The sequence below is a fragment of the Oncorhynchus keta genome, chromosome 16 (assembly GCF_023373465.1).
Source record: "Oncorhynchus keta strain PuntledgeMale-10-30-2019 chromosome 16, Oket_V2, whole genome shotgun sequence".
In the NCBI taxonomy this organism is placed as follows: domain Eukaryota; kingdom Metazoa; phylum Chordata; class Actinopteri; order Salmoniformes; family Salmonidae; genus Oncorhynchus; species Oncorhynchus keta.
Window position 1 is genome coordinate 1927461 of NC_068436.1, and position 26863 is coordinate 1954323.

The 26863-nt window shown below is 44.4% G+C and overlaps 1 protein-coding gene across 2 annotated transcripts in view; it reads right to left on the bottom strand.

The window, feature by feature from the left end:
• dchs2 (dachsous cadherin-related 2) overlaps nucleotides 1-26863 on the bottom strand; it is a 59458-nt gene that overhangs the window by 15798 nt on the left and 16797 nt on the right. For both annotated transcript variants that reach the window (XM_035789095.2, XM_035789094.1), the window contains exons 3-11: nucleotides 21370-21601; nucleotides 18873-19109; nucleotides 16016-17083; nucleotides 14669-14859; nucleotides 14162-14261; nucleotides 12169-12326; nucleotides 11013-11889; nucleotides 10017-10256; nucleotides 2392-2526 (exon numbers count right to left, since the gene is read on the bottom strand). In XM_035789095.2, coding sequence (XP_035644988.1) covers nucleotides 2392-2526; nucleotides 10017-10256; nucleotides 11013-11889; nucleotides 12169-12326; nucleotides 14162-14261; nucleotides 14669-14859; nucleotides 16016-17083; nucleotides 18873-19109; nucleotides 21370-21601 — 3238 coding nt within the window. The remainder of the gene's footprint in view (nucleotides 1-2391; nucleotides 2527-10016; nucleotides 10257-11012; nucleotides 11890-12168; nucleotides 12327-14161; nucleotides 14262-14668; nucleotides 14860-16015; nucleotides 17084-18872; nucleotides 19110-21369; nucleotides 21602-26863) is intronic.

Below are 26863 nucleotides of genomic sequence, written 5' to 3' on the forward strand. Positions count from 1 at the left end.
AATAGAATAAAAACGCAAGTGTGCCACCTCTCCTTGATGTGATAGCTGAACTAACATCTGGAAAGGTGGGAGCAAGGGATCAACTTTGTGGTTTTCACCACTTCAGTCGAATGCTCTTTTTTCCCCCACAAACATCGGCATGAACAAACAGCGGCTACTTCACAGATTTTCTTTATTTCATGAGTTCTACGTTTTGTATCCTTCAGATTTAACAGACCAACAACTTAGCAAAATAAACTGTCCTTTGAAAGTCATAACTGAAGACGTACCTCTTTCACAGCTTCTCTCTACATTGTACCAACATCTTCTACTGCCCACCCACCCCTCCCCCCCAAAAAATGCTGATATGAAACAGATTTTTTTTCAGGGTTCATTTTCCCCCTTGTTTTAATCTGACCGTACCAGTGGAAAATTGGCCCGACGTCTCTTGGTATTTCACAATAATCACCGGGTCGATTCTGGCACGACTTCAAATCACGGCTTTCCTGTGATTATATTTCCTTAGATTTTAATTGTTCAAACTCCCTCCAGACTGTACAAATATCGTCATGTGCACATCTGAAAGCAGTTTATCACAAAATATTATTGCATATTTTGGATATAATTGTATTCTTGTAAAGAGGGGGGATGCTGGGGGAGCACACGAAAAATACCCTAGTCCAAGGCATGAAACAGTCCGTGGAACATGAGTCTAGCAACAAAGCTGAGAGTCTTAAATAGCACCCTATTCCCTATAAGCAGTGCACCATGTAGGGAATCAGGTACCATTTTGGACGTACCCATGTAACGTCTAGCCTCAAGATAAATCAAATCTGGTGAATAATGTTGCTTTCAAAAAGTGGGTAGACCGAGTTCTTTATGACTCTGGCTGTGAACCATACAACAACAAAAAAAGAGATTGAAAGAGGGCGAGAGAGCAGAGGCGAGAGTGAGCAAATCGCAAGAGAGGGACAGCTCAAGAGAGCGAGGAAGGAGCGAGCAGGAGAAAGAGAGAATGGGAGAAAGAGAAAGCAATAAAGAGGGGGAGAGAGAAGGAGCAAGAGGGGGGGAATTCTAGATATTTTATTAAGCCCTATGGTGGAAACAGATGTGACAAGCTGAGAGGTGCCCTAAATGAGAGAGGACTGCCGTATGGGATAACTGTCACCACGCATCGCATGGTGGGGATTTTAAATATTAGTGAGTTGGATGCAAAGGATTCACTTCAGGCACCAGACAAGGGCCAAAAATCCTCGTCATTTGCATGAAGAGACGGAGATAATCTGGGACGTACAGTACCAGTCAAAAGTTTGAACACCTACTCAATCAAGCGTTCATTATTTTTACTATGTTCTACATTATAGAATAATAGTGCAGACATCAAAGCAATGAAATAACACATATGGAATCATGTAGTAAACCAATTTATTTTTAACAAATCAAAATACATGCCAAGAGTACAAAGCTGTCATCAAGACAAAGGGTGGCAACTTTGAAGAATATTATATATTTTGATTTGTTTGACACTTTTTTGGTTATTACATGATTCCACATGTGTTATTTCATATAGTTTTGATGTCTTCACTATTATTCTACAATGTAGAAAAGAGTAAAACAAAGAAAAAACCCTGGAATGAGTAAGTGTTCAAACTTTTGACTGGTACTGTACACGTTATTTCAATTACCTTGACTAATCCGCACATTGACTCTGCACCAGTTCCCCCTGTATAGAGCCTCATTACTGTGATTTTATTTTGTCTCTTTAATTATTTGTTATTTTACTTCAGTTTATTTTAGTAAATACTATAAGAGACATATTTTCCTTAAACTACATTGTAAGTGTGCATTTGACTGTAAGGTCTACACCTGTTGTATTCAGCACATATGACAAATACAATTTGATTTGAAAATGGTGCTACAATTCCACTCTAGCTGATATCCCCAGATATGCCGCCCGCCCCCGCCACCACAACTCTGGACATCGCTGAACTGCAATCCACCCTTATTACAGTCTTCAGGTGGAACTCTCACTGCAGAGAAACAATTAGTTAAATATCGACCAACTAAATTGAGTGTGGCTAATTATTTGTTACTGATATACGTGCGAGTGCATGTAATTGAGATGAGCATTGATTGACTTACAAAATGCACTATGACTGTTAGAACTACAGAAATACTGTAACTTTCATGGTAATTCAACAGTTGTTGAAAGGTGCAGTGGATCTTCAACTTTTCCAGAGCCTCAATGAACCAACCACAAGCCAGTCCGCGCGCACACACAAAAATAATCATTCAAGATTGACTCAATGCCGCCATTTACAAAAAAGTACAGAGGATGTCACTGCTACCTGAAATGAAAGTGACAAACTGCACATTTAACAGTAAAGAGTTGCTGTGTGTAATGTGTAGAACCTCTGAGGGTGAAGTGCTGGTGCAGCTCCCTGTCCAGTTGGGAGGTGGTACTCAGCTCTCCAGAATGGGGGTCGATGGAGAAGAAGTCGTAGCCCGGCCCGGGCAACAGGCTGTACCACACCGCAGCATTCTCTTCTGTGGTAGAGAGATGGATGGACAGTGTTGATTACAGGTGGAGTACTGTTCACATCAATATCAGATGCATGGTACAGAAAATAATTTAATATTACAAATACTTCCAGTGTTTGCTTGAGCCTGCCTTGAGTGCCAGATAGGCAGGGTTTGGACTTCTGGTTCCATTGTGTCACACAAGCTCAATCAAGCAGAAATGAACTATTTGAAAGAAAACATTATTTGAACTCTGGTCTGGCACACACACGAAAACAGCATGAAGGTTGAGGGCACGTAGCCATGGCACCATCCGTCCAGCTCATGGTTTGAATCAAAGGCATTCAAAACAAGGAACATGTCATAAATAGGACATTGTTCAATAAATGGCAGGTATGCGCATAAAAACCATCCATTTCAATATTAACAACCCTTGCTACGGCTAGTCTAGCGCTCCAGCCTCCAACATTTCCCACCAACATTCACTCATGCTTTCCATCAAAACCAATGAACTACTTTTTTCTTCTGGCAATATGATGGATGATAACCGAGCAAATTCCACTTGGCTCCTTTTTAGACATCTTGGGTTGTGTCCTAAACGGCATCCTATTCCCTTTATAGCACGCTACTTTTGACCAGACCAAAAGTAGTGCACTATATACAAAATAGGTCAAATAAAGTGCACTACGCCATTTGGGACATACTCACACTTGAAGTTTAGGGGCGCATTAATAAACATTCGGCTCTGATGTCGCCATTTAGCATCTCGTTAGGTCAGCCCATGTCCCAAATGGCAGGGAATACGGTGCCATGTTTAGGGGCCCGTCTGGAGAGAAAGAGGCGTTTGGGACAAGGGGCCTTATCTGATTCACAGATTGAAACCAGTGCTAACAGGGGTAAATCACCTCGAGATATGATCCGTCACTTAAATAAAGGAAAAAAAACAAATGAAAATATTTAGCTAACCTTCACATGAGCCCCACCAAGTGCTGTGGCATGATTCAATGCAAGTGGATCACCCATGCACAACAACCTTGAACACGCGCCCCCATCATCTCACTCGCCTCCCCCTAAAACAGATAGGTACATGTCCAATAGGAAACACTTGTTTTCCATTGCAAAATGTTTTGCTACGGCGTGCCCTAATGAACACAACCCAGATTGGTGGTTTCGAGGAAGAACAGGGAGAGGTGGCAGTAGGGAAAGTGCTGCTAGTAGAGTACCAAACAGATACAGACTGATGTCCCTGACCTAGTTATAGCCCTCCGCCCTACCGACAGAGGTCAGGTGGTAGAGCAGCCCCATCAGGCACCAGCCAGAGCAGGTCTTCGCATGTGGTTCACATCACCACACACTTTCACAGGACAAATATAACTCAACCACTAATTGTCAGGGGTGACTGTGGGGTATATTCTCTTCCCTGTCTAGCGGCCCCGGTGATTACAGTGGACTGTTTTGTACAGTTATCACACACAAAAGTTCGGGGGCACTTAAATGTCCTTGTTTTTTAAAGAAAATCAATTTTTTTGTCCATTAAAATATCAAATTGATCAGAAATACAGTCTAGACATTGTTAATGTTGTAAATGACTACTGTAGCTGGAAACAGCAGATTTTATACCGAATATCTACATAGGCGTACAGAAGCCCATTAACAGCAACCATCACTCCTGTGTTCCAATGTCACTTTGTGTTAGCTCATTCAAATTGATAATTTTAGAAGGCTAATTGATCATTAGAAAACCCTTTTGAAATTCTGTTAGCACAGCTGAAAAGTGTTGTCCTGATTAAATTAATAAAACTGTCCTTCTGAAACTCGTCAGTCTATTCTTGTTCTGAGAAATAAAGGCTATTCCATGAGAAATTGCCAAGAAACTGAAGATCTGGTAAAATGCTGTGTACTACTTTCTTCACAGAACAGCGCAAACTGTCTCTAACCAGAATAGAAAGAGGAGTGGGAGGCCCCGGTGCACAACTGAGGACAAGTACATTGGAGTGTCTAGTTTGAGAAACAGACTCCTCACAAGTCCTCAACTGGCAGCTTCATTAAAATGTACCCGCAAAACATCAGTCTCAACGTCAACAGTGAAGAGGCGACTGCGAGATTCTGGACTTCTAGGCTGAGTTGCAAAGAAAAAGCCATCTCTCAGACTGGCCAATAAAAATTAATTATTAACATGGGCAAAAGACACTGGACAGAGGAACTCTGCATAGAAGGCCAGCATCCCGGAGTCGCCTCTTCACTGTTGACATTGAGATATATTTTTTTTAAATACTTGTGGGAACACATTGAAAAACAGCACATATTTCTGCTATACTATAAATTGTACAACAAAGTGAAGAGAAACAAGAGAAACAGTCACGCAAAATGTCAGTAAAAGATTGTAAACTCGGGGAGAAAATAAAGTATTATTTTGTATTTTCCAACAATAAAACTACTACGTTATTACTTTTATTGCCAAAAAATATAAGATGGGCACAGTTGAAGTCGGAGGTTTACATACACCTTAGCCAAATCCATTTAAACTCAGTTTCACAATTCCAGACATTTAATCCTAGTAAAATGTCAGTCTTGGTCAGTTAGGATCACCACTTTATTTTAACAATGTGAAATGTCAAAGTAATAGGAGAGAGAATGATTTATTTCAGCCTTTATTTCTTTCATGATAAATCCACCATAATTGAGAATTTCAATAAGCATTTTTCTACGGCTGGCCATGCTTTCCACCTGGCTACTCCTACCCCGGTCAACAGAACTGCACCTCCAACAGCAACTCGCCCAAGCCTTCCCCATTTCTCCTTCTCCCAAATCCATTCAGCTGATGTTCTGAAAGAGCTGAAAAATCTGGACCCCTACAAATCAGCCAGGCTAGACAATCTGGACCCTTTCTAAAATTATCTGCCGAAATTGTTGCCACCCCTATTACTAGCCTGTTCAACCTCTCTTTCGTGTCGTCTGAGATTCCCAAAGATTGGAAAGCAGCTGCGGTCATCCCTCCCTCTTCAAAGGGGGGGAGACTCTTGACCCAAACTGCTACAGACCTATATCTATCCTACCATGCCTTTCTAAGGTCTTCGAAAGCCAAGTCAACAAACAGATTACCGACCATTTCGAATCTCACCATACCTTCTCTGCAATGCAATCTGGTTTCAGAGCTGGTCATGGGTGCACCTCAGCCACGCTCAAGGTCTTAAACGATATCTTAACCGCCATCGATAAGAAACATTACTGTGCAGCCGTATTCATTGATCTGGCCAAGGCTTTCGACTCTGTCAACCACCACATCCTCATCGGCAGACTCGACAGCCTTGGTTTCTCAAATGATTGCCTCGCCTGGTTCACCAACTACTTCTCTGATAGAGTTCAGTGTGTCAAATCAGAGGGTCTGCTGTCCGGACCTCTGGCAGTCTCTATGGGGGTGCCACAGGGTTCAATTCTTGGACAGACTCTCTTCTCTGTATACATCAATGAGGTCGCTCTTGCTGCTGGTGAGTCCCTGATCCACCTCTACGCAGACGACACCATTCTGTATACTTCCGGCCCTTCTTTGGACACTGTGTTAACAACCCTCCAGGCAAGCTTCAATGCCATACAACTCTCCTTCCGTGGCCTCCAATTGCTCTTAAATACAAGTAAAACTAAATGCATGCTCTTCAACCGATCGCTACCTGCACCTACCCGCCTGTCCAACATCACTACTCTGGACGGCTCTGACTTAGAATACGTGGACGACTACAAATACTTAGGTGTCTGGTTAGACTGCAAACTCTCCTTCCAGACCCATATCAAACATCTCCAATCCAAAGTTAAATCTAGAATTGGCTTCCTATTTCGCAACAAAGCATCCTTCACTCATGCTGCCAAACATACCCTTGTAAAACTGACCATCCTACCAATCCTCGACTTTGGCGATGTCATTTACAAAATAGCCTCCAATACCCTATTCAACAAATTGGATGCAGTCTATCACAGTGCCATCCGTTTTGTCACCAAAGCCCCATATACTACCCACCATTGCGACCTGTACGCTCTCGTTGGCTGGCCCTCGCTTCATACTCGTCGCCAAACCCACTGGCTCCATGTCATCTACAAGACCCTGCTAGGTAAAGTTCCCCCTTATCTCAGCTCGCTGGTCACCATAGCATCTCCCACCTGTAGCACACGCTCCAGCAGGTATATCTCTCTAGTCACCCCCAAAACCAATTCTTTCTTTGGCTGCCTCTCCTTCCAGTTCTCTGCTGCCAATGACTGGAACGAACTACAAAAATCTCTGAAACTGGAAACACTTCTCTCCCTCACTAGCTTTAAGCACCAACTGTCAGAGCATCTTACAGATTACTGCACCTGTACATAGCCCACCTATAATTTAGCCCAAACAACTACCTCTTTCCCAACTGTATTTAATTAATTTATTTATTTTGCTCCTTTGCACCCCATTATTTTTATTTCTACTTTGCACATTCTTCCATTGCAAAACTACCATTCCAGTGTTTTACTTGCTATATTGTATTTACTTTGCCACCATGGCCTTTTTTGCCTTTACCTCCCTTCTCACCTAATTTGCTCACATTGTATATAGACTTGTTTATACTGTATTGTTTATACTGTATTATTGACTGTATGTTTGTTTTACTCCATGTGTAACTCTGTGTCGTTGTGTCTGTCGAACTGCTTTGCTTTATCTTGGCCAGGTCGCAATTGTAAATGAGAACTTGTTCTCAACTTGCCTACCTGGTTAAATAAAGGTGAAATAAATAAAAATCACATTCCCAGTGGGTCAGAAGCTTACATACACTCAAGTAGTATTTGCTAGCATTGCCTTTAAATTGTTTAACTTGGGTCAAATATTTCAGGTAGACTTCCATAAGCTTCCCACAATAAGTTGGGGGAATGTTGGCCTGACAGAGCTGGTGTAACTGAGTCAGGTTTGAAGGCCTCCTTGCTCGCACACACTTTTTCAGTTCTCTCCAAAAATGTTCCATGGGATTGAGGTCAGGGCTTTGTGATGGCCACTAAAATACCTTAATTTTGTTGGCCTTAAAACATTTTCCCACAACTTTATAGGTATGCTTGGGGACATTGAACATTTGGAAGACCCATTGCGACCAAGCGTTATTAACTTCCTGATTAATGTCTGGAGATGTTGCTTCAATATATCCACATAATTTTCCGTCCTCATGATGTGAACCAGACCTTCCTGCAGCAAAGCACCCCCACAACATGATACTTCCACCTCCGTGCTTCACAGTTGGGATGGTGTTCTTCGGCTTGCAATCCTCCCCCTTCTTCCTCCAAATGTAACGATGGTCATTATGGCCAAAAAGTTATATTTTTATTCCATCAGCACAGAGGACATTTCTCCAAAAAGTGCAATCTTTGTCCCCATGTGCAGTTGCAAACCGTAGTCTGGCTTTTACACGGTGGTTTTGGAGCAGTGGCTTCTTCCTTGATGAGAGTGTCCTTTAAGGTTATGGCGATATAGGACTCGTTTTACTGTGGATATAGATACTTTTGTACCCGTTTCCTCCAGCATCTTCACAAGGTCCTTTGCTGTTGTTCTGGGATTGATTTGAACTTTTCGCACCAATGTACGTTCATCTCTAGGAGACAGAACGCGTCTCCTTCCTTAGCGGTATGACGGCTGCCAAAAATAAATAAATATAAAATACAACTTTCCTCAATTTAATTGTGAGACAGATGGAGAGAGAGCGGCCATTGAGGCACGCCACAGATTCAGGCCACTCCGGAGAGAGGTGATTGGAGGAGACAGATGAACACTCAAGGCCTATTAGCACAGATGGTTGGGATTATAGACTCATCGTCGGTGGGACCTTTCACATCTCCTGGAGGAGCGGGGGCTTTCGGTCTGCTTGCTTTTCTTAGAGACTGTTCTCACCCCAAAGAATGTCTCACGCACACATACACCCACATGGACGCACGCTGAGACAGACACACACCTCCTTGGTGTTTAAAAAGAGCACACACCCTCCCTTGCTTCACCTTCTTCCTCAACTTTCAATATTTGGGAGAGCAATTAAGAAACGTGATTTGGGGGACTGCGGGCTACTGCAGGGAAAAGTGTTCCAATAAACAAGGGCCAACGTGTGGATGTGCGAACGTGATTAAGTTGGGTCGTGAGTGTAATTCGGTGGGATGTATGCTTGAACTAGCCTGTGCAGAGAGAAAACAGCAGACAAGATCAGGGGAGCGCACTGCGGCTCTCCCTCAATTTCAATCAAACCCAAAGGATGCATCCCAAATAGCACCATGTTCCCTATGTAGTGAACTAGTTTTGACCAGGGCCCATAGGAAATATGGGCCCATAGGGCATTATGTAGAGGACAGAGTGCCATTTGGGAAGCAACCCAAATGGAATGGGACCAACAGAGAAGTAGAAATTCTTGACCTGTCAGGCCTCTAGGGCTCTACTGAAAACTCACAGATTGAGGAGGATTGTCAGTTAATGGTGCTCCTGTCAGTGTGATATACTGGTGATTGACATGAACCATGTATGGACAGGGGGTGAAAGGGAAAATGGGGGGGTTTATGGTAGACTTGTGTGGCTTTTCAGGGAACAAGGTTACCACATAGTTGCACCTACTTGATACTTATTTGAGATAGCTTATGGAAACATTTGAGATTGCGGTGTCTTTTCTGCTGTAGATACAGTACGTCATATCAAAAATAATTTAGGACAGTGAACAGATTGAGAGATCAACATAAGAATCAAATTTGAGTATAAAAAAATTGTCCCAAACCGCAATCCAAACCATAGCCGACTTGGTTATATTATCAAATGCAATTTTATGGTCAGGATTTTGGGTTAGAAAGGATAATCAGCAGTATTTGTTGACCACTAAATCGCAGGATGGATCTGTCTCAGCACAACTCAGCCATTGGTTGTTGGGGATGGGGAGAGGTGGACGGAGCTGATGACAGTGCAGGGTTTGGTGTCCTCCCTCAAGGAGAAGAGTCGCATAAGGTCTCTCAAAGCAGAATTCATATGCCGATGCTGCCACCTAGAGGCTAAACTAACATACTGTAATGTGACCACTGTGTAAATCTAAACTGTGGATGGGTTTGTCTACAATGAGTGATGTGGGCTCTAGGTTATCTAGAGATTTAGGTTGGGGGTTTGATCATGGGCCGATTCATAAAAACTCTAAAAATGGGACCTAATGCCTCAGCTTGGCACGACGCATTAAGGAGATGGATTGGGGGTAAAGGGGGTAGGTAAAGGCCTTGTGATCTCCAGGGGGTGTACTTCGACACCAAACTGCCTTATGCTACAGAAACATGAGGCTCCTTCCCTATAGACCATTTTGGCCCTGACAAAGCTTACTTCTTCCTTTGAGATGATGCGCTAGCTAGCGCAGAACAATATCTCCAATAAATAATTGAAGCACTGCAAATGGAGAGAAAACTGTGCAACTTGTTTTTCTGCTCTGTATTCTCCATCTGAACTGAACAATGGAACACAATTTGAAAAAAATAACAGTATCCAGAGTGCTACGTACCGGAGTCCTTGTCTGTGGCGGACACCGTGACCACGCTCTCCCCAGGCTCTCTGTTCTCGGCAACGCTCGCTGTGTAGACGTCCTGCTGGAACAGAGGAGGCTGGTCGTTCACATCCCCTACCTCCAGCATCAGGGTCTGGATAGAGGAGAGGGAGGGGAGCCCCTGGTCCGAGGCCTGGATGGTCAGGGAGTGGGAGGTCTGGAGCTCGTAGTCCAGAGGGGATGCTAGGTACAGCAGACCTACGGGGGGAGAAGAGGCGAGTTGAGACTGATGTACTGTGGCAGTGTTCCCCTGCCATTGTATTGATAGGACGGGCCACTACCTCGTGCTGCTACCCCTAAAAAGATTCAGTGTGTCTGAAGGGATCAGTTAGAGCAAGGCAAGGCGCAGAATCGAGCCATGATCAAATAATGAGCAGTTGTTTAGGATGCAAAGTTATTCTTAGATCAAGGATTTATTTGACCATTTTTGATGTCAGAGGATCTGCATGTTTGCCTGGCTACCCAGACTCCTTGCCCTATGCAAACGCTACGCCCAAGGAAATTGGTTTTATTCTTCGCAATGAGTTTGGGTCGGAGTATCGCTTCACCGAATGCAAACACATTCAGCGCCATATGATTGGTCCAATCACCAATTCGGTTGGTCAGACCAGAGCCAGACACAGGGGTAAAGCAGTGGTTCGAAAATTCATCATTGGCTTTGATACTCTGATTGGTTGGAGACAATTTAATCTCTGAGGACTTTTTGTACAATGCCCCTTGTCACCACAAACAAATTCATTGATGGCAGTCTCAGACTAAAGTATGTAGAGAACAACAGAGCAGCAGAAGAATTTAGTGTGATTCATTAGACTACCTGGATGCTTTGCTTTGGGGGGCCTTTTGTGCTTCGCCTGGAAATTAAACTACGGAACGACTGTAGTGAGGTAAATGATTCCTCATACATTTTCCAGAATCATACTGTAGTCATTCATCGAAAATCTACCAAGAGCATACCTGTTTTCTCCTCCAAAATAAAGAGCCCTTCCTTGTTCCCAGAGACAAGACAATAGGTGACCTGGCCGCTTTCACCGACGTCATCATCCACGCCCACCACACGATGCACCAGGCTCCCCACCTCTGCATCCTCCATCACGAGGACCGTGTCCTGGGAGACAAACGCCGGACGGTTGTCATTCACGTCCAGCAGGAACACCTGAGCGGTCACAGTCGCGAACTTGCGGTCGACCGCCCTTGCTGCCTGGTCGGTGGCGGTGACCATGAACGTGAAGCTCACGCTCCTCTCGCGGTCCAGGGGAGTTGTCGTGGTGAGAGTGCCGGTGAGTGGGTGGATGCGGAAAGGAAATGATGATGTTGTGGAGGACAACGATGACCCTCCTGACCTGCCCAGCTCAGGATCAAAGGCCAATGAGTAACGCAGGCCGCTGTTGGCCAGGCTCCCGTCACCATCTTTGGCATTGAAGGCGATCACACGCGTTCCGACTTCTACGTCCTCCAGCAACCCCAACGTGATCACCTCGCAGGGGAACCAGGGCACGTGGTCGTTCACGTCCTCCACCGCTACGCTCACAAATGCAGTTACGTTCGTCCCTGGTCTGGTGGCGTCCTCGCCATGTACAACCAGAAAGTAGCGTGATGTAGACTCATAGTCCAGCGGCTGGTTGAGGTACAGGTCTCCGGACGAGCTGTCCAGGCCGAAGTGAAGGACCCCGTCGCCCTCGGCGATGGAGTAACGCAGCCTGCCATTGGTTATTGGGGATGGGGAGAGGTGGACGGAGCCGATGACAGTGCCGGGTTTGGTGTCCTCCCTCACGGAGAAGAGTCGCACACTTTGGGGGTGGGTGCCGCCGTGTTGTTTCTCTGCAGCTTGAACCTGGAAATGGGTTCAATTCAACTTCAATTCAAACCATTAAATGTCTAATTGCCAATGCAGACTCAAGTAGCGCAAATCATGTTACAAATGCTACTAAATTATAGTAATTACACTAGAATTCCAAACCATCCACAGTAATCTATAACATATTATAAGATAATGCACCTGGACAAGTGCAACTGGTAAAGGTAAATTACAAACATAGAGGCATGTCATAGTAGTACTCCGTGAGAACTGGGCCAATATCAATCCCATTATGCAAAAGGAAGGTCAGGGCACCTGGAGGTGAATGACGGCTGTCTCCTCTAGGGGGACAGCTCCATTGTCGGTGGCAACCACTGTCAGGGTGTATTGGGTCTTGGCGTTCTGGGTGAATAGCTCCGTGCTCCGTATGTCTCCGCTCTGACTGTCTATCTCAAAGTGGCCCCGTTCCTCATCTGAGAAAGAGATGGAAAAAAGAAAGAGAGGAAAAACACACATCATACAGACAGATAAAAATGATATGGTGCTCAACTGCCTTATTTTGGATTGATGGGTATAGCTGGATCAACACAATGGCCTGGAATGATGGCAACATAACACCAACTTTGAGCTCTAAAAACATTAACCCTAAAGGGCCTGAACTAACCTAAATTTTAACTTTCTGATGAACTGTCCCTTTAAGTCTGGTATGGTATCCGAGTAAGACAAATTAAAATAAACTTGGAACCTGTCTTTCAAAAGATCATTCGTAAAAATCCAAATAACTTCACAGATATTCATTGTAAAGGGTTTAAACACTGTTTCCCATGCTTGTTCAATGAACCATAAACAATGAATGAACATGCACCTCTGGAACAGTTGCTAAGACACTAACAGCTTACAGGTCACAGTTCTGAAAACTTTGGACACTAAAAAGGCCTTTCTACTGACTCTGAAAAACACCAAAAGAAAGATGTCCAGGGTCCCTGCTAATCTGCGTGAACGTGCATGATGCAAGGAGACATGAGGACTGCAGATGTGGCCAGTGCAATAAATTGCAATGTTCGTACTGTGAGACGCATAAGACAGCGCTACAGGGAGACAGGACGGACAGCTGATCATCCTCGCAGTGGCAGACCACATGCAACAACACCTGCACAGGATCGGTACATCCGAACAGGACACCTGCGGGACAGGTACAGGATGGCAACAACTGCCCGAATTACATCAGGAACGCTGAATCCTTCCATCGGTGCTCAGACTGTCTGCAATAGGCTGGACTGAGGGCTTGTAGGCCTGTTGTAAGGCAGGTCCTCACCAGACACCACCGGCAACAACGTTGCCTATGGGCACAAACCCACCATCGCTGGACCAGACAGGACTGGCAAAAAGTGCTCTTCACTGACGAGTCACGGTTTTGTCTCACCAGGGGTGATGGTCGGATTTGTGTTTATCGTCGTAGGATTGAGCATTACAACGAGGCCTGTACTCTGGAGCGGGATCAATTTGGAGGTGGAGGGTCCATCACGGTCTGAGGCGGTGTGTCACAGCATCATCGGACTGAGCTTGTTGTCATTGCAGGCAATCAACGCTGTGTGTTACAGAGAAGACATCCTCCTCCCTCATGTGGTACCCTTCCTGGAGGCTCATCCTGACATTACCCTCCAGCATGGCAATGCCACCAGCCATACTGCTCGTTCTGTGCGTGATTTCCTGCAAGACAGGAATGTTAGTGTTCTGCCATGGCCAGCGAAGAGCCCGGATCTCAAATCCATTGAGCACGTCTGGGACCTGTTGTATCAGAGTGTGAGGGCTATGGCCATTCCCCCCAGAAAAATCTGGGAACTTGCAGGTGCCTTGGTGGAAGAGTGGGGTAACATCTCACAGCAAGAACTGGCAAATCTGGTGCAGTCCATGAGGAGGAGATGCACCGCAGTACTTAATGCAGCTGGTGGCCACACCAGATACTGACTGTTACGTTTGATTTTGACCCCCGCTTTGTTCAGGAACACATTATTCCATTTATGTTAGTCACATGTCCGTGGAACTTGTGCAGTTTGTCTCAGTTGTTGAATCTTGTTATGATCATACAAATATTTACACGTTAAGTTTTCCGAGCCCGTACGGGAGTTGTAGCGATGAGACAAGATAGTAGCTACTAAACAATTGGATACCACGAATTTGGGGAGAAAAAGGGGTCAAATTCACACACAAAAAAAAGATTTGCTGAAAATAAACGTAGTTGACAGCGAGAGGACGTCTCTGTAAAGTTTCTGTAAAACAATTCTGTGTTAAGATTTGAAAACATTACCTGTGGTGAGAGAAAACCTGACTGTTGCATTTTCTCCTGCATCGAGGTCTTTGGCAAACATGGTGGTCACCAATGAGCCTGAGGGCAGACCTGCCCAAACCTAAATGAACACCAACAAGAGAACGAATGAACAAAACAAGTGTTACTAAAAACATGTACATGCTACTGCATGCATAATTAATAACATTCATAATAGTGGGTCATTCTAAAATACTATACCGATGGACATGCAGTCAAGTTGAATATTTTGAGTTAGTACACGTGACTTCACAGAAACGATATAGTAACTTTTCTTTATCACATTTCAAAATTATAATTTCCGGCAGTTGTTAATTCATTTGCAGTTAACTTCTACAAATGAATAATAATATAATAATCATCATCATCATCCGGTTATCACAGCCATTTATAATCTAATAATATTAGTTAGAAAGTACGATTTTAAGTGTTACTTGTTTCAGCTCATGTGACATGCTGCCTGGTGAAAATGTGTGTGTCTCTCTCTACCTGGACGTTGAGCTCCTTGCCGGAGGCGGGCAGGTGGGTGAACTGGGGTGGGTTGTCATTGATGTCAGTGACCAGGATGTGAATGGTGGCAGTGGCATTGAGGCGGGGCTGGCCCTGGTCCGTCACCATCACCTTCAGGATGTGCCCAGCGTGCTGCTCCCGGTCCAGAGACACCCAGTTGATTATCTCCCCTGGGAGAGCAGGATGGGCAAGAGAGTGAGAAAGCATTAGTGTTAGAAATAATTATTTTGGTGGGTGCTTATATTTGTCCTATTTTACATGTACAAGTGTGTATTAATATGAATGTGTGAATTGGAAATGTGTCTTTTTGACATAATCAACGGCAATCCTAGAGCAATTCGGGTTAAGTCCCTTGCTCAAAGGCACATTGACAGATTATTCACCTGGTTGTCTTGGGATTTGAACTAGCAACCTTTCAGTTACTAGCGCCTATGCTCTAACTATTAGGCTCTAACCGCTAGGCTACCTGCAACCCCATTACCAAAGATAGGGTAGGCATAGGGAAATATAAGTATCTGCAATCATGTATGAGATTCTTAAAGCTGGAATCCGCAATAGTTGACTGAAGTAATTTCTGTTGTAATATTGCAAACAGATGTGGCAATTGAACCATTACTGATTTCAGCTTTAAAATCAGTGTTTTCCGTAAGCGCTGGTCATCGGCCAAATAGCCGGTAACAGACTCATTTTGAACCAGCTACCTTTTCCAAAGTCATAAACTATCAATTATAATAATGATTTGCCTACCTTGCGCAGCCCGAGTGCCATAGAAAATAAAAAAATCAAAGCACAGCTTTGCCACTGCCCTGGTTTCACCATTACTTTACTGAAAACCATGTGCCTCTAGCTAGCCCAAACTGTTTTTGTGGGAAAACAATCTTATAATATATGCCATTTAGGGGGGCAGTCATTGTAAATAAGCATTTGTTCTAAACTGACTTGCCTAGTTGAATAAAAAAATCCAATCAGACCTGAGAATATAGCTGTGTATTTGAGGTGAAATCAATGTATTAGTGATCGAGGGCACCATACTAGACAGCCCGGACCACCATGGCAGGCTACTCTTTCAACTTGACTGGAAACGACCATTTAATGCCTCTTCTATCATATGCTTAAACATGATCTATGATCACTCTGCCCAGTTTGAAATGCTGCTAAAATGAATCCTTACCTGCTCCATTCCTAGGAGAAATAAATCACAAATGGATTGGTGAAAGCAAAGGTCCCACTTCATAGTTTTAACACATCCAGTCATGTCAGATCAGGGATTACTTCAATGACGGGATGAAAGGAAGTATGCACAAGTCTTTGGAAAGGGCCTCTTACCTGTTTTGGTGTTAATGCGGAAGTGTTTCCCGTCCGACAGCAGGATATAGGACAGCTGCGCGTTCTTCCTGGAGTCTCGGTCCACCGCCTGCACCGTCCCTACCAGGCCCTGGGGCGAAGGTCCCTCTTGGACCGTGAAGAAGTAGGCCAGGCTGGTGAACACTGGTGCATTGTCATTCTCATCTAGGACAAGCACGATAACATTGGTTGTAGCGGTGGTGTTAGCCATAGCTAGTGTTGTTTCGTCTTGAACAGTGGCGAGGACTTTGAAGCGAAACATGGGCTCTGTTTCGTAGTCAAGGTTTTGGGAGAGAAAGAGCCACCCACTCGCGGGGTGGACTCGGAGAGGTGGAGGGGGAAAGTCTGGGTCAGGCTCCAGGGAGTAGGAGAGGACTGGATTGGGGTTGGACCCCTGTTGGTGGCTGCTGCTTCCTCGGCTTTGATGCGCCCTCACCTGGATGACCCGGGTGTCTATCTGGGTGCCCTCGCCCATTTCCACCTGGTAGACTAGTGTCTCGAAGGCCAGGGCGTCTTCAGTGGCACTGCGTGCCACGTTGACCGTGAGCATCAGCGTGGCGGTGAGCGAAGGTTCGCCCATGTCCTTCGCCAGTATTTCGAAGGTGTACTTTGGTCGAGGGTCCCGAGAAAAGCTTTGGTTTAAGTACACTGTACCCTGGTCGGCATCCACATAAAATGGCACACTCCCCCTAGCACTACCACGTGACAGGAAATACCGCACCCTCCCGTTTGCGCCACTGTCTGCGTCGTGGGCATGGGCAATGAACAAAACTGTTCCGGGAGGCGTATTTTGGGACACGGCAACGGTGTCTGCCATTTTGGGGAAAATAGGCGCGTTGTCGTTGATGTCAGCGATGGTGACGTTGACCTGGGTGCTGCTGTAGACAGGCGAGGCGGTGCCCGCATGGCACTGGAGCACCAGGAGGGCATAGGGCTGGGACTCGTGGTCCAGCGGATGGCTGGTACTGATCAGGCCCGAACTGGAGTGGACAGAGAACAGACCGTGGGGGTCGCCCGACGAGATGCGGTACGACATGGAGTCCACTGAGTCTGGGATGACAAGAAAAACATTTATGGATGGATATTAATATTAAAATAAAACTAGGCCCCACAATATCAGGTATTTTTGGCTGACCTGTATAATTATTCCTATTTAGTCAATCAATGAACATAATCGATAACTCGAGCAACCAATTCAACTTTCACAAAATGTGATAATGGGAATATCCCCCTTGTGTTTTAACAGTAACTATACCCTAACAGCCAAGGGGAAGAGTAAAGCTTTGAGGGGGGCTTAAGAGGGGGCTTTCCCTCCCCTCCCTCAAAGCAGACATTCTTGATGTTTCACAGTTTTATCTCCAAGGGGTTAATCTGTTAACCAACGAGACAACCTTAAATGACTGTCTACTGCTGAAGGCTTAGTCGTTTAGATACACTGAAAGGAGTGGCATAGCTCTGGTCCAGGGCATTAGTGCGGTGCATGCTAACGCTGAGCCTTCAGCCACACTAAAGCCTTGGACCAGAGCTAGGAGTGACACTGCTCTGAGTGGCCAGTGACGGGATAAACCAGGGAAATCGAAAAGTGGGGAAACTCTCCACAGTAAGGGAATCCCCAAAGGAATTCCTCCTGGAAAAAGTACAGGTCTTATTGAAAAGCTAGTTCACTTGGATTATTGAAGATCAGGGAGACACTTGAATATGGGCCCGTGTCATCTACCCATGTACAGCTGAATGATATGAGGTGAAAAATCACGTCACATGAGAATTTTTTACATTTTTTTAAAGATGTGATGGCACATTACGGGAGGCGATTCTGAACATTGCATCTTACAATTTATGTTGCAACTTTTCTTAAACAATACAATGTCGGTGGGAAGAAGTCGCAAGTTGCAGTAGCCTACAGTATATTGGATTTCACTTTGGATAATGTGCCATTCTGTCCATTTCAGTTTGGTCATGCAGCATGAACAGGACAAAACACCAGGTTTTCATATCAGCCTAATACTCATTGCCTTTGTTGGCAAATACCTCATTGCCAGTTGTATATTGTAGTCAATCCACTAACCAGACTAACACACCTGCTAAGCAGACAAATCAAAACAAGGTAGAACACAGTAAAGGGTAATAACAAAATATCCCTTTGTTTATATTTTAATAGCAAGGTGTTGTGAGCCATAGGTAGTGAGCAGTTAACAGGAGGCAAAAAATTCCACATTGTGTCACAATCATTTGCCCATTCACCTATGGCCCTGCCAGGTGCTGAAGAACACCAAAGCCCACCAAATCCCCTTTGTGTGATCATCCAGGAGGGAGAGACTTACCCCCCGACTCCCCTGCCACCCACCAGCCCTGGCAGGCGGCCTGCTCTACAGCCTTTTGCTCAGCACTCACCTAAGCGCTCCGGGGTGAAGTTTCCCCCTAGGTACAGATCTATGATCAGCTTCCCCTCCCCCAATCCTAACCTTAACCATTAGTGAGGAAAATGCTAAACTGACCTAGATCAGGGTCTAAGAGCATCTTCACCCTACAGCCACCTCAGCTGACAACTGCACTAAGCCTGGTCAGGAAGTAGAGGGACAGTTAAAAAAAGGGGAGTGACAGAAGTCTGTCACTTTAACGGACAAAACAAACAAGTCATGGATTACTTCCACCTACTAGTGACTGGGCCACTAGACTAATTTCGCATCTGAATGGATTAGATCGCTGTAAGCAATATGGTTGAACTGCACCTAGTCTTCCAGTGGACAAGAAAGAGTCATTACCATCTGGTTTACACTGATCTAACCCACACAATAAGAGCCCAATCAACATCTCTCACACCCGTCCATCCACTACTCACTGGCAGGGTTGAGGGCCTCCACGATTCCCACCGGGGTGCCAGGCAGGGCGTTCTCAGGCACGGTGAAGGCATAGCGTGACCTCTGAAAAACTGCTGGGGCCTGGGCACTGCGCAGGACGTTCACCGTGACCTCCGCTGGTCTGGTCGACGTCACACCCTCACTGTCCTGGGCGGTAATAGCCAGCTTGATGCTCGCAGTGCCAAGGTGGGTCAGGGTGGAGGTCAGGTAGACCACACCTGTAGAGGCAAAAGGATGAGGAAGGTCAACATTTTGGATTTTTTTGTTCGAAGTAATAGGGGAAAATCAATTGCTAGAGTTATATTTGTAATTTTGTACATTTGGAGAAAAAATTATAATTTAAAATCAACATTTCTATTTCCTTTATTAATTAAATCAGGCATATGAATCTATATTAAACTTGTTGCCATGGTAGGGAAGGATTATTCACATGATTTGCCCTCTTAAAACTGCAATATGTAACTTTTTGGGCGACCCGACCAAATTCACATGGAAATGTGAGTTATGGAAATGGAAATGCGAGTTATAGATCTATCACCGCGTCTATGAAGTGGTAGATCTGTTCTGTGTGTCCTAATTCTATGCGTCCTGGTCTTAAATTTCGTCTTTGTACACCAGCTTCAAACAGCTGAAAATGTAATATTTTTGGTTATTGAAAAGATTTCACAGCGGTCTGGATTGTACAATGATTCTTTACACAGAGTGCTTGCTTTGTCACACAAACTGAAATTAGGCAAACTATTAGAATGTTAACAATCAGGAAATGGCAGAATTATTTCTGCATATTGCACCTTCAGAATTGGGCTTCTCTTGAATGGTAGACTATGTGTGGAGCACAACAGACACAGGACATATGGTCAGGGGTCAGCTAATTTTGTCACCCGAATTCACCCACAAATCACCGATTTCAGGCAGTATTGTACTGGAAAGCCTCAGTTAATAAAAGGGCTCCCACAGGGCCTGCACAGATGGCTGGAGCAATAGCAATGGTAACAATTAGCTTAGCAGTAGTTAATTAATTTACCCTCAAACTATTTTTATGAGCCTGTGTCATAGTAATACGCAAATAGACATTGTTCTGCAAACTATTGGTTAGAATTATTAATGCTTTTATTACAACGATGTCATGTGTATGAGTTCACTCGGCTCTATAAAAACCATGTGCTTTGACGCCATGACACAAACATGTCAAACTGCAATAACTCACTCTACAATACCACGGCTGTATGGTGCCTTTCAAAAGGTCACCGGCTTGTACCATTATGAATGCATTCAATTGTCTTAATCATGGTAGTGTGTCATCATTTAGGACAATGGTATCTACTGCAGACTTCCAAGGGCAGGCCTTCCTAAATCTGCAGCATCCCTGCTGTGAGGTGACTATAGCAATCATGTCCACTACTGGGGGCTTACGCCGAGTAAGCACATGTTTATCGTAAATGATGCCAGGGTGCAAGTGAGACTTCTAGCTGCAGGTTATATGTTATTAGTGCATGGTCAATGTGACTGACCAGCTGCGTGAAGGCAGTGAGGTGAATACAGTAAATGAAGCAAGAAAAATACTACATTGTCAAAGTCATCCACAAATGTATTTCTTAATTTTGTATTGAAAAAAAATTGTGGTGGAGTTTAGAAAGCTTGAAGGTTGACACAAGTCATACCTACAAGTAGTGGTACAAATGAATGATTTGAATTCATTGACATAGGACTGACATTACAGGTGTCGTACAGGAATCTGAAACTGTCAGCCCATGAGCAAGATGCAGCCTGCGAGACAATTTAATGTGGCGAGTGGTGGTCTTAGTAAAAAAACTACTACAGTCTAAAATTGAATGACAAGCAAGATCTAAATGATATTGGACCATGTAATAATTTAATCTTTCAGTAATCGTAGTTAACATTGTGTCCAGAAAGCTAATCACCACAAGCTAGAAATTCAGGGAGCATAAATATTTTTTCAAAAGATTATGTACAGAGGAGTATGGTATTTTGTGGATAATGACAGCAAGGCAATAATATTCACCTCCAGATCATGGTGAAGACCAAATGTGTCCCCTGGGCAAAATGAGTTTAAAGACACCTGATGTAATATACACAGTTCAGTGCAAAACCTGATTAGCACTTGGTAAAACTACAACTACCTGTGCTGTGCTTGTGATGTGGGGTCGGGCTGTGGCACAATTAGTCCAGTAAGAATACTAAGTGGTTTGGGTATACAGTGGAGGACGGGAGGGGACTTCGTAAACACAACATAGTACTACAATAAGCAGCCCCTTAACAATGTGTTCCTCCACGACACAACAACCAAGACATAGAGTTGTGGTCAATTCAGTCAATTCAAGAAGTGAATTTCAATTCACTTCCTGTATTGAAAATCGCCCATGGTTTTCTACGAGGACTTAATTCACTGAATTGAAAAAAATATTTGGCCACAACCCTGGTTCATTCTTACCCCAGAGATCTCTGCTGTCATCCTACCTGTAGTTTTATCCACTGAGAAAAGGGAGGACAGGTCCCCGGCCAGGATCTGGTAGGTAACGTGACCGTAGTCCCCAGAGTCCCTGTCAGTGGCGATGACGTTGAGGACCTCTGTGCCGGGCTGTGCGTGGCTGCTGACGCTGGTCACGTACTTCTCTGGGTTGAACACCGGCGGGTTGTCATTCAAGTCATCCACCTCGATGTGGACATACGTCTGGGCACTCAAACCTCCCTGTTGGGCAAAGAGGGAGAGAAGAATATTAACAAAACAGTAAGACAGTTCAGGACAGTGACAAACACCAGCAATCCTGTACCTTGTTTCAATATCAGACAAACAAATATTCAAATATATTTATATATGTACTGTAATTTAGCATAACCGCTTATCCAGAGTGACTTACAGAGAACACATTCAACTTAGTTAAGGGGAAAAAAACAACCAGATACCACAGTTATTGCAAGTTGGCCCTTTTTCAAAATAGACACCATCTGTAGATTCAGTGACAGGAAGTAGATCTAAGGGATATGTGAAACTGTAAATATGACGTAATACAGAGTATACAAAAACATTATGAACACCTGCTCTTTACATGACAGACTGACCAGGTGAAAGCTATGATCCCTTATTGATATCACTTGCTAAATCCACTTCAAAATCAGTCTAAATTAAGTGGAGGAGACAGTTTAAATAAGAATGGTTAAACCTTGAGATAATTGAGACTTGTATTGTGTATGTGTGGCATTCAAAAGGTGAATGGGCAAGACAAAATGTTACTTTGAACGGGGTATGGTAGTAGCTGCCAGACGCACTGGTTTGTGTCAAGAATTGCAACGCTGCTGGGTTTTTCCACGCTTAAGTTTCCTGCTTAAGTTTCCACCGCCTCGCCAGTGGCGCAGGGGTCTAAGCCACTGCTTAGTATTGCTTGAGGCATCACTACATCACTACTATCACGCTCTAGCGACTCCTTGCGGCGGGACCGGGCGCATTCACGCTGACTTCGGTCGCCAGTTGTATGGTGTTTCCTCCGACACATTGGTGCGGCTGGCTTCCTGGTTAAGCGAGAAGTGTGTCAAGAAGCAGTGCGGCTTGGCAAGGTCGGGTTTCAGAGCACGCATGGCTCTCAACTTTCTTCCCTCCCGAGTCCGTACGGGAGTTGCAACGATGAGACAAGACTAATTACCAATTGGATATCACGAAATTGGGGGGAAAAAGGGGTAAAAAGTACACCATTTTATACAAGTGTTCAAAAAAATAAAGGGAACACTAAAATAACACATCCTAGATCTGAATGAATGAAATATTCTTATTAAATACTTTTTCCTTTACATAGTTGAATATGCTGACAACAAAATCACACACAAATTATCAATGGAAATCAAATTTAACAACCCATGGAGGTCTGGATTTGGAGTCACACTCAAAATTAAAGTGGAAAACCACACTACAGGCTGATCCAACTTTGATGTAATGTCCTTAAAACAAGTCAAAATGAGGCTCAGTAGTGTGTGTGGCTTCCACGTGCCTGTATAAACTCCCTACAATCCCTGGGCATGCTCCTGATGAGGTGGCGGATGGTCTCCTGAGGGATCTCCTCCCAGACCTGGACTAAAGCATCCGCCAACTCCTGGACAGTCTGTGGTGCAATTTGCCAATCTTGGTGTTCTCTGGCAAATGCCAAACGTCCTGCACAGTGTTGGGCTGTAAGCACAACCCCCACCTGTGGACATCGGCCCTCATACCACCCTCATGGAGTCTGTTTCTGACCATTTGAGCAGACACCTGCACATTTGTGGCCTGCTGGAGGTCATTTTGCAGGGCTCTGGCAGTGCTCCTCCTGCTCCTCCTTGCACAAAGGCGGAGGTAGCGGTCCTGCTGATGGGTTGTTGCCCTCCTACGGCCTCCTCCACGTCTCCTGGCAGCGCCTCCATGCTCTGGACACTACGCTGACAGACACAGCAAACCTTCTTGCCACAGCTCGCATTGATGTTCCATCCTGGATGAGCTGCACTACCTGAGCCACTCATGCTACCACTAGAGTGAAAGCACCGCCAGCATTCAAAAGTGACCAAAACATCAGCCAGGAAGCATATGAACTGAGAAGTGGTCTGTGGTCACCACCTGCAGAACCACTCCTTTATTGGGGGTGTCTTGCTAATTGCCTATAATTTCCACCTGTTGTCTATTCCATTTGCACAACAGCATGTAACATTTATTGTCAATCATTGGTTGCTTCCTAAGTGGACAGTTTGATTTCACAGAAGTGTGATTGACTTGGAGTTACATTGTGTTGTTTAAGTGTTCCCTTTATTTTTTGGAGCAGTGTATATTACAGACACCCAATCAAAAAAGGGTGTCTTTATTTTTCATATTTTCTACATTGTAGAATAATAGTAGATATCAAAACTAATGAAACATATGGAATCATGTTAAAAAAAATGAAAATATATTTTATATTTGAGATTCTTCAAAGTATAGCCACCCTTCGCACACTATTGGCATTCTCTCAACCAGCTTCTCCTGGAATGCTTTTCCAACCGTCTTAAAGGAGTTCCCACATATGCTGAGCACTTACTGGCTGCTTTTCCTTCACTCTGCGAACAACACATCCCAAACCATCTCAATTGGGTTGAGGTCGGTTGATTGAGGAGGCCAGGGGCATCATTTATAAAACTGTGCGGAGGATTCACGTCAAAAGGTGGCGTACGGACGAAACAAATTGCTTACTGGTGCTTCTCAGTAAAGCCGGGCCCACTACAGCACAGAGATTCAAGAGAACAGCGCTTGGTAATCTGAAATGGCTCATAATCCACTCATCATCATCATCGGCCAGTAAATCTTGGTCTCTGGAAATTCGTTCTCAGAATTCTTCCATTCGCCAAATCTTCCAACAGTGCCAAAGCAGCCATTGTGAGTCATTACATAGTCAGTAATTGCATGCCTTTTAAATACCCACCCATTTGATTGTCAAAGCTACAAAATTACGTAACACATTCAGGTGTGGTAATTACCCTGATTGTAACTGACAATGACAGGGCCATTATCACATTGACAGTTCTGCGTAACGAACATGTGAAAACATTAAAAAACTGTGCACTCGTGTATCTGCCCGCCTGAGGCATCAAAACGGCATCAGTTTAAACAATTTGTCCTACTGTTCACCTTATTAAATATGAATCCCGATTAAACTGTACAACATATGAGGGGTTATTTAGCAAAAACAGATCCCAGTTTGCATTTATTGTCTTAAATCATATCATTTTTTGTATGCACTCCAGGGAACTCTTCATATATAATAAACTCTGCAAAAAAAAAACGTCCCCTTTTCAGGACCCTGTCTTAATTCTTAAAAATCCAAATAACTTCACAGATCTTCATTGTAAAGGGTTTAAACACTATTTCCCATGCTTGTTCAATGAACCATAAACAATTAATGAACATGCACCTGTGGAATGGTCGTTAAGACCCTAACAGCTTACTGACAGTTATGAAAACTTAGGACACTAAAAGAGGCCTTTCTACTGACTCTGAAAAACACCAAAAGAAAGATGCCCAGGGTCTCTACTCAACAGCATGATCGTGCCTTAGGCATGCTGCAATCAGGCATGAGGACTGCAAATGTGGCCAGGACAATAAATTGCAAAATTGCTATGTCCGTACTGTGAGACACCTAAGACAGCGCTACAGGAAGACAGGACGGACGTGATGTAGTGATGGCAGACCACGTGTAACAACACCTGCACAGGATCGGTACATCCGAAGATCACACCTGGGACAGGTACAGGATGGCAACAACAACTACCCGAGTTACACCAGAAACGCACAATCCCTCCATAAGTGCTCAGACTGTCTGCAATAGTCTTAGAGTGACTCTACTGAGGGCTTGTAGGCCTGTTGTAAGGCAGGTCCTCACCAGACATCACAACCACAGCATCGCCTATGGGCACAAAGCCACCGTTGCTGGACCAGACAGGATTGACAAAAAGTACTCTTCACTGACGAGTTGCGGTTTTGTCTCACGAGGGGTGATGGTCGGATTCGCGTTTATCGTAGAAGGAATGAAAGTTACACAGAGGCCTGTACTCTGGAGCGGGATCCATTTGGAGGAGGAGGGTCCGGCATGGTCTGGGGTGGTGTGTCACAGCATCATCAGACTGAGCTTGTTGTCATTGCAGGCAATCTCAACGCTGTGCGTTACAGGGAAGACCTCCTCCCTCATGTGGTACCCTTCCTGCAAGCTCATCCTGACATGACCCCCCAGCATGACAATGCCATCAGCCATAATGCTCCTTCTGTGCATGATTTCCTGCAAGACAGAGCTAAATCCCATTGAGCATGTCTGGAACAGGTTGGATTGGAGGGTGAGGGCGAGGGCCATTCCCCCCAGAAATGCCTGTGAACTTGCAGGTGCCTTGGTGGAAGAGTGGGGTAACATTTCACAGCAAGAAGTGGCACATCTGGTGCAGTCAATGAAGAGGACATGCACTGCAGTACTTAATGCAGCTGGTGGCCACACCCGACTTACTTTTGACCATCCCTTTGTTCAGGGACACATTCAATTTCTGTTACTCACATGTCTGTGGAACTTGTTCAGTTTATGTCTCAGTTGTTGAATCTTATGTTCATACAAATATTTTCATGTTAAGTTTGCTGAAAATAAACTCAGTTGACAGTGAGAGGATATTTTTTTTGCCGAGTTTGTGAGGTAAAATTTTGATTTATTTTACACAAAATGGTATCCATTTCAAAGTGTTTCTCGAGTTTCATCCTTCTGCCATCTGAGTTTAAGTTTCTCATTTCTCCAGTTTATGTGCATACGTATGTGTCTAAGTGTCCGTGGAGGACCGCACATTCTCCTGTCAAGTTTGTTTTTTATAAATCTCAAAGTTAGCTTAGAAAGTGGTGTACGCCTTTCTTTTGTGCCTACACAATATTTATAAATTAGACCCCAGGTCATCTGATGCAGCACTCCATCACTCTCCTTCTTGGTCTGGAGGTGTGTTGGGTCATTGTCCTGTTGAAAAACATAATAGTCCCACTAAGCACAAACCAGATGGGATGGAATATCACTGCAGAATGCTGTGGTAGGCATGCTAGTTAAGTGGGACTTGAATTCTAAATAAAATCACTGACAGCGCCACCAGGAAAGCATGGGGGACCTCCATGCTTCACGGTGAGAACCACACATGCAGAGATCATCCGTTCGCCTACTTGGCGTCACACAGACATGGCGGTTGGAACCAATTTTTTTCCCCCACCAGTCTAATGTCCATTGCTCATGTTTCTTGGCGCAAGCAACTCTTCTTCTTCTTATTGGTGTCCTTCAGTAGCGGTTTCTTTGCGCAATTCAAATTAAAAAAATTATTAGTCACAGGCGCCGAATACAACAGGTGGTAGACCTTAGTGAAATGCTTACTTACGAGCCCCTAACCAAACAGTGCAGTTGCAAAAAATTACAGATAAGAGATAACAAGTAACTAAAGAGCAGCAGTAAAA